The 7,784-nt window shown below is 43.7% G+C and overlaps 1 protein-coding gene across 1 annotated transcript; it reads right to left on the bottom strand.

The window, feature by feature from the left end:
• Positions 1 to 1,817: 1,817 nt before the first annotated feature.
• LOC122574186 lies at positions 1,818 to 2,941 on the bottom strand. The gene is made up of 5 exons (XM_043741439.1): positions 2,738 to 2,941; positions 2,520 to 2,660; positions 2,327 to 2,447; positions 1,991 to 2,169; positions 1,818 to 1,922 (listed from the first exon to the last, which is right to left on the bottom strand). The coding sequence occupies exons 1-5, from the start codon at positions 2,939 to 2,941 to the stop codon at positions 1,818 to 1,820; spliced, it is 750 nt and encodes a 249-aa protein (XP_043597374.1).
• Positions 2,942 to 7,784: the final 4,843 nt, after the last annotated feature.

The following is a 7,784-nucleotide window of genomic DNA, read 5'->3' on the forward strand; positions in this document are numbered from 1 at the left end:
CCGTATATAAGTACGTACGTTTGGTCGTACGTTTCAAGGACAAAAGTCGACCTCCTTCGGGGTCTTTTCCTGGTTCCTGATGCTGGTGGGCCATCTCTCCCATGCGCCAGCTTAATTTAAAGCCACTCGAAAACCACGGTACGACGGCCACGACCTTCTTTTCTTTCACAGAAAACCCAGCCACCTCCTCCAAGCTCGTTCGCTTTTTGCTTCGTCCGGCTTCTCACCTACCTCCTTGGGACCCCGTCCTCCTCGGGGATCGTTGGCCACCTTGAAAAAGTACCCGACGCGGAGCTGTATATCGCGGCTGGCTAATCTAAAAATACTAAAGTCGACCTTTCCCGCGGCAAGAGTGATGGCCCCGGACGACTGCTAAATCAACGGCGAGATTGAGATGCAAATGCAACGTCCCTCTCTTTCTCGCGGCTTTCTTCGTTCAGCACCGGTGATCGAGCGAAAGAGCTACGGAGGAGGGAGAAAGTTTACGAGAGAAAGAGAACAGCCAGCCGCTCGACCGAAGTTACGCCGTTGGAAGCTCCGCCGCGAACAACGAGGAATGCTCAGGGAGGCGGGTGAAAAAAGCGGAGGAACCTAACAGCCGAGGGTGGAAGAGAAACGAGACGCGCGATAACTGTGCAATTCGTGCAATTAACATTTATAATGTCTCCATTGGGCGTCGTTGACAAGGCTGGCCAGTCGCGCGCGTAAAACGCGAAGTTTAACGCCGATAATTCAATCCTACCGCGATTGTGCGCCGCCCCCGACTTCTCTTCCTCTCTTTCTCTTTCTTTCTCTATTTTCGTAGGCTGGTGAGTCCACGATGGAAGAAATAACTTTATTGAATTTCGCGCGGTTCGCCGATATCGCAATAATTCATGCGCGACGCGCTGGTGGAGAGTCGCGAGCGAGCGCGCGCCCGCTCGAACCCGCCTCGTATCGCGGCACACGATCTTCCTTGGGTGAACCACGGCGAAGCGTGCCGCAGCGTGGTGCTCTCTTACACACAAACGCGCGCGCCTACTTCGACTCCCTCCGCGGAAATAAGTATAAATCATGCGACTGCGTTCGCGTCGGTGTCGTCGGCGTCATGGCCCCTTCCTTGCCGCTCGTCGCGACGCGTCCTTAGCCTCTTACGCTTATCTCCTTCTGCTTCGAGTCTACACAGATCGCGGACGTTATGAGAGAAACGTTCTGTTGAAGGTCACTGCTTTTAAGTAAACTCTACATCTGATCTTTTTAGCTTTCTAAAGCATTTGAAGCCATCGACAGCGCATAGACGAAAGACTGCGACGAAGGCAGGCCATAAACAGTCGAAAAGCGACGTTGGCTTCAGGGGTTTTCAGTTACAGAGTAACACTGCTAGCGTGCGGATCTGGACCAGCTCATATTATTATTTCAACTTTTGTATCTTTTTCACTTCCGTATTTCAAATATATTTTCTACCTTATAATTTATCCACGCGTCTCTCTCATTATACATCTAATAACCTCAACACGTTCAAAACGAGAAGCTTTTGGAAAAGCAGCAGTTTCGCGCGTAACGCGTGATGGCTATAGATTTGAAAAATTTGGAGAAATTGATGTATTGTACGAAGAAGCAAGTTGGAACGCGATATGTGCAATTCGTATGTTCCTCAAGGTTCACCACGAATGTTGTATATTTGAATAATGAGAAATATCCAGGACTACATGGAGAGATTTTGATAACAGCTCTATACGTTTCTCTGTAATATTTATAACGATGTTACACGAAGGAACGGATGAAAGTCGCACGAAAGAAGCGATATTTTATAACGCGTGCTCGAAGGGAAAATTTATTCAGGACTTAACTCTCGTCGATTGGCTTACGAATTCGGTGACAGGTAACGCGTTCATGTCCCTTTCTTCCACCGGCAGCCACTTCCAGTCCATTTCCGCGGTCGACTGAATTGAAAGAATCGTAAATTTCATCAACGTTGACAAGCGTTGCTACGCTATTCAATTAAACTAACGGTTTCGAATACGCTTCCGTTCTTGTCCATCTTGCAAATCTCGTACTTAAAAAGTATAGTGTGCGGCCTTTCGCCGATGTAAAACGTTCTTTCGCGGTAATTTCTCCTCAAGCGAATGGCGGACTCGTTGGTAACGAGCACTCCGGTAATCAGACCGAACCAATCCGCCGTTGCGAGGTCTGAAATATAGAAACGTGCATCTAAATGCATCTAAATCCCTTTTCACCGTGTTAGCGACGCTCGTGATCGTATACCGCCATTATCTATAATTTCGTTAGTTCGGAGAAAGTTCGATCCGAGTTTATCTTATTCTTACGAGGATACTGTTATCCATACCTTCGTGAGTCGAGCGATCTATGGTCATCTCTCCCTCGATCAACAAGTCCGGTGCTTTGTCCAAGAAATAGCAGTCGATAGCTTTGAAATCCATTTTGTGTTTACCATGGTACAGGTTTACCTTGGATAATCGTAACACAACGTATAGAATCTAGCAATTTGTTCTCTTTCGAAGAGAATGAGGTTTAATTACTCGAAAATCTCTGTTATCGTCGGTAGTTTTAATTACTGGAAGATTCTTATCCAACCATTTAGCGTTACTTTTCTCGTGTACAAGAAAGTCGCGAATAGGACCAAGCACTTTCAACTGCGGGGCGGCACAGAAGCATTGCACCTATAACGTAACACGAAATCATTAAAAGAATTCGTCTTGATCTATCATCCTTTTTTTTTTTTTTTTGTCAGATTTACATTAGAAGATTCTTGCACGAAGATATGGCCAATCTGATAGGCTTTCGTATCGAGGAAGTAGGGAATGGCCACGTATCCTGATCCAGCGATGTGCTCGACGACGAAAGGTCTGAGTACGTACCAACTCTTCACTATACACATGTCTTTCGAAACGTGCACTCTGTAATTTTTCTTCAATGTAATCAACCCCACGTCTCTCGACATTTTGGCACCTGTGTGTGAAAATCGTGCCGTCAGATTACCGTGTATCTTCTTCCATCTATTTATCCGGAATATCATTTTATTACAACGATACTTTTATTTCACTTCAATCACGCGTAATCGTTCAATTTCCCACCGTATTCTCTATTGAAACTTTTAACAACATGCATCCAAGTATCGCGCGACATTTTTACCTCGGTCGCTGTAGGTTAGGTTCTAAAATATCGAATCGAAGCGCTTCTCCGATCGAAAGTTGCCCAAGAATTCGACTGTGCCACGAATGGTTCCTAAATCGAATTAAGCGATATTGGGGGAAGCGATCGATCACTCGACTTGTTCTTTTGGTCGGCGCAAGTACATCGGCCCGGCCATTTGTAATCATTAGCACCATGGTGCCGTTGGCACAAGTATCTTATTATGTCATTTCATTTCGTCCGTTCGCTTTCTGTCTACCCACGTTTCTCCATCTCCTTCTTTCGCCGCGGTGTGTAGGCACACGTATATTTGCTATTGTCGATGATGAACCTAAGCGCAAAGAAGCGTTCAAAGATCGTAGCCAAGGATAGTATCAACCTGACCTGCGCGAGAATCCTATCATGCGAACAAAGCATTTTCACCTACGTTTAATTAACCTCTTTCCTTTAAGCTACCTGCAAGGAACGTTCATTGACGATATAACTAACTGATACTTTTTGCGTTATGATATTCCTCGACATTTGACTCAATTTTTAACCCTGCTGTTGTTTCTACCTTTTTTTAGTATTCGTATCTCGTCAAATGTTCTCTTTTCTACGAACGTTCTATTCGTAAAAAGCATACACAAATTATATTGAACACTAAAACACCAAGTAATTAAAATGTATTTTTAAAATGTATATTTTGATAATATCTATCGAAGAAGAAAGACAGATTAAAAGATAATAAATATGATTAAATGAATATCCTAAAAAGCTTGAAATATAAAAATACTGAAGAGGTTTGGATAAATATTCCCTAATTAAAGTAAAGAGAAATGGAACCTTAATAATCGCTAATAGAGGATTTCAAGCACAGATAATATTTTATCTAAGCTCACTTAAATCGCAATTTCTCATTTTCTCCTAATTCTAAGGATAGAACAGCGGTGATAAATATCCTGACACGCTTCTAGTTTCGCGCAGCGTGCTAAATGGAGCGGCGATTAACCCAGTTTAACGCAATTGCTTTCAGAAATCACGACCGGCACTGTAATTATCGTGTTCGTGGATAAACACACGAAAACACCGATCATCTTGTAATATCGCGGCCGAGTTAGCGGTAATTCCGAGGATGCTGCAACCACACGGCTCGCGTGTTAGAAGCACAGCTCGCACGGTAGTAAAGTAGCTTACAGTATAGTAACTACAGGGAGATATTTAATTCCCGGAATGCGATAAACCCGTTAATATGTGGATCCACGGGCCACGGGCGCGAGTATGAAATTAGCATCGCGACCCCCCTCAGATTTCTCTAATTTACGTGCTCCATATAGCTAGCCATGGTGTAATTAAAAGAATCGCGGGCACTACGACCAGAAGTTACAGTTTCCCACGAATTTCACGCCATCTTCCTATTTACAGGGTTTAGAAGATTGTTTATGCACGCTGTTTGGAATTTAACTGCTGGCAGTCGCGATTTAATATTAAAACGCATTAAAGGATGTTAGTATAGTAAGTTTACTCCAATTGAAGACTACAAAGGAAGAATGTATTCATATAAATCACATTTTTCATCCATTACGGAGAAACTGTTTTAAAATTCAATATGATTTGAATAAATCGCACGTTACCAAGTTTCTCCTTTTGTTCGATTTTAGACTCAAACATGAACTTTTCCATCCTGTTCCGAATTTTGAAAGCAATAATGTCAAAATATTACTTGTCTTGACGATTATATCTTCAGCTTCTACAAAATGTCAACTGTATTTCTGGATCTAACAGGCTATTTTCATATTAAAGTATTACCCGTTAGTTATCAAGTGACATTAAAATCCAAAAATCAGTAAAAACGTACTATGCAGTATAGAAGTATTTAGGAAGAGTTTGCTTAATAAATTTTCATTGTAAAATGTTGTACACTCTCAGAATTTAATTATAATTCGATAATATTTGAATCTACCTATTTCAAACTTTATAAACGTAGTATTTAAATGTGTAACACGATCAGTTCCGCAATTTTATTTCCACTTCCCTTTAATCACCCAAGTGGACAAAAGTGCGGTTTAACGCGACACTGGGACGTAGTAGCACCGATAAGATGTGTGCAGGGTTCCCGGACGAGCCTTAAATTTCCAAACTAACAAATTGAAACGAGCTTGGTCCGCATCGTGATATTGCTTATGGTACAAATTTAATAAGACGCCCGCTGAGGCTCCCAGTTACCATGTTAATATCATCCACGTTCGAACGTACAGTCCAGCTCTTCCACCTGACTCGACCGGACTCTGATACGCGCGGAGAAAAAGAGACGTGAGAAGGCTGGAAAAAGGCGGCCAGGTAAGCGCGAAGAAAATGAAAAAAGCGAGAAGGAAGAAAACGAACAAGCGAAGAAACTCCGGCAAAGATGACGAGGAGGATGACCACGGTGAACGAGAGAGTTCCTGAAGAGAGAGACTCGTAACCCGTAATGTTATGGCACTGCCCACCGCGAGGGGGGTGCTTTAAAGGGCCCTCGTGGCGGGGTCTTTAGTGCCAAATTGGTTATGCGGACGCTTTACGACACGGTTCGCCGATATTAGCCGAATGAATTACATAAATTATCCTTAGCGTTACGACGACGACGACTGTGACGAAAAAATCGCCGGGAAGGAGAGACACGCCTGGCGAAGGGTGGCGGACTGTGATTTTTATACGCCTTGTTGGGCCTTTAAGCTCCATGGAACGTCGAAAAAATTCATACAAAGATAATTTATCTCGCCATCAAATTAGAGAACAAGTATCCACAGCTGATCTACCCGAGTCGAATTGTATTACATATAATTAAAATTTAACAAAGCTTTAAATAAAATTGAATAATCTCAGCGACGTTAATGGAGAAAAAAGGAGAAATCGAAAAATATTCTCTGGATTTCTCCAAATCGAAGCTGCTGGCGATTGTTGCGAGGAGGCCACAGGTTTCGCGAACGAGAGGAAGACAGTGTCTACGCGTCGCATGAGGTCCGATCTCATCCCCGTCGTTTTATCATCCTGCGGAGTCTTGCGGGGTACCTACCGCATGGCTCTGCTCGTCTCGTCTCGTCTCGTCTCGTCTCGACAGGCGCGTCTCAACGGGCAGCGCTGCGGTAATCTCGCATGTCCCTCGTGCTTCGTTCATTCCAAATAAGACGAGGATAAAGACGCACAGGGAAACAGGAGGACGGAGGAACGGAGAAAGAGTTAGAACCGGGGGAGGAAGGATCGAGTAAGAACATTTTTATCAGTTGTCGCTCGAGTCCTCCGCGGGAGGTCCTGTGTGTGCGTGTGGTGCACGTATACCTAGTCACCACGCGAACCCACTACCAGGTGGATTTCGATGGCTGATAGATGCGCTGGAAAATCCATGAAAATTCTACGCGGCTTCCTTTTACAGAAATCTTCAGGATCCTCGTTGAATACGTTTGGATACCGAAACATAGAAAGGCTATCGATAAGTCGCTTTTACCAGTCAATCTACAGAATCATACAATTCTTTGCTGCGAAAATAAAATTTCATTGTGTTTATAAAGTAACTGCTATCGAAGAAACTAGTTATACTTCCTCTGCACCGCAGAATACAAGATAGGTAACTGTTTCGTTTCTAAGTAGATAACGAGCTTAAGATGCGGGCTTCCGAAGGCGCAGGTGAGAAGCTTCGGAGTTCGTCAGCCTCAAAAGATGTGCGAACGTAAAGCGAGCAATTGAAATGCAGCTTAAAGAACTTGGATAGATATCTGGTCGCAGTTCGTCCCGCTTGAAAACGAAACAGCGATTTGAATCACGAAAACGGAATGGCGCAAGATTTAACGTGGCGGTGCTCGAGGACGTGTCCTCGAGGATCTCCTCCTATTTCCGTTCGGGCCGCCGCGATACACGACGCGGCGAACGCGCCGGTTCAGAAGAGAATTAGCATATGGTTGGAATCGAACGTGGTATCCCCGATGTCTCCATCGCTCGTGAAATGGATATCCCATTGCATCGCGTTCTGTTTTCAGGATTGGTTTATGCTCGTGCAAGACATACAACCGGGCCGTGGCTCAATCGCTGTGAAGAGGAGCCCATACGGGCTGCCGCGCGTGTGGGTGTTTACGCGGATGTTATTGACTCCGTCTTGCTTTTTGTCGTCCGCCTCGTTTCCTTGAAACGTTCGGAAAAGTTGTTCCACCGTCTCGTCCTCGATTCCGACCAATTGAAGATTGTAAAGTTTAATTCGTTTGAGAAAGAAAGCTTTATGAACAGCATAAAGGAAATATAAGACGAGTTATGTTTTTTACCCGTTACAGGAAAGCAATTTTAGAATCTAAAGTATTCATAATTCCATTTTAACGATATTCTGTTCTCATTTGATTTTAGATTTCTTCCATTTTCTGAGTATGTCAAAAATGTCGATTGTTGTAACGTTGGTTAAGTTGTCGTAAATCTTGCGTAAAATTTTAAAATTTTACGCGTAACCATCAACTATTTAGTTCATTGAAACGTCGAAAATGTAATATTCGTCAGCGTGGTGATAAAGACATTTAACGTTCTCCGTTTGTGAAATTGAGACACGTGTGGAAAGTTACGGGACCACCGCTAATATAGCTTCCAGGTAAAGACCATAAAGAGGCGTTCGGGAATCGATGTGATCGTTCTATTATAGCGATCGGTGCCGGAGG

The sequence above is a fragment of the Bombus pyrosoma genome, linkage group LG13, assembly GCF_014825855.1.
Source record: "Bombus pyrosoma isolate SC7728 linkage group LG13, ASM1482585v1, whole genome shotgun sequence".
Taxonomy (NCBI): domain Eukaryota; kingdom Metazoa; phylum Arthropoda; class Insecta; order Hymenoptera; family Apidae; genus Bombus; species Bombus pyrosoma.

What these genes read in the sequence shown, in the direction of transcription:
- LOC122574186 (XM_043741439.1), bottom strand. Translation starts at nt 2,941, where the DNA reads ATGTCGAGAGACGTGGGGTTGATTACATTGAAGAAAAATTACAGAGTG. An exon ending in TCGTGCAAGAATCTTCTAAT is followed by an intron (nt 2,661 to 2,737) that starts GTAAATCTGACA and finishes GTTACGTTATAG; the next exon opens with GTGCAATGCTTCTGTGCCGC. An exon ending in ACGATAACAGAGATTTTCGA is followed by an intron (nt 2,448 to 2,519) that starts GTAATTAAACCT and finishes CGATTATCCAAG; the next exon opens with GTAAACCTGTACCATGGTAA.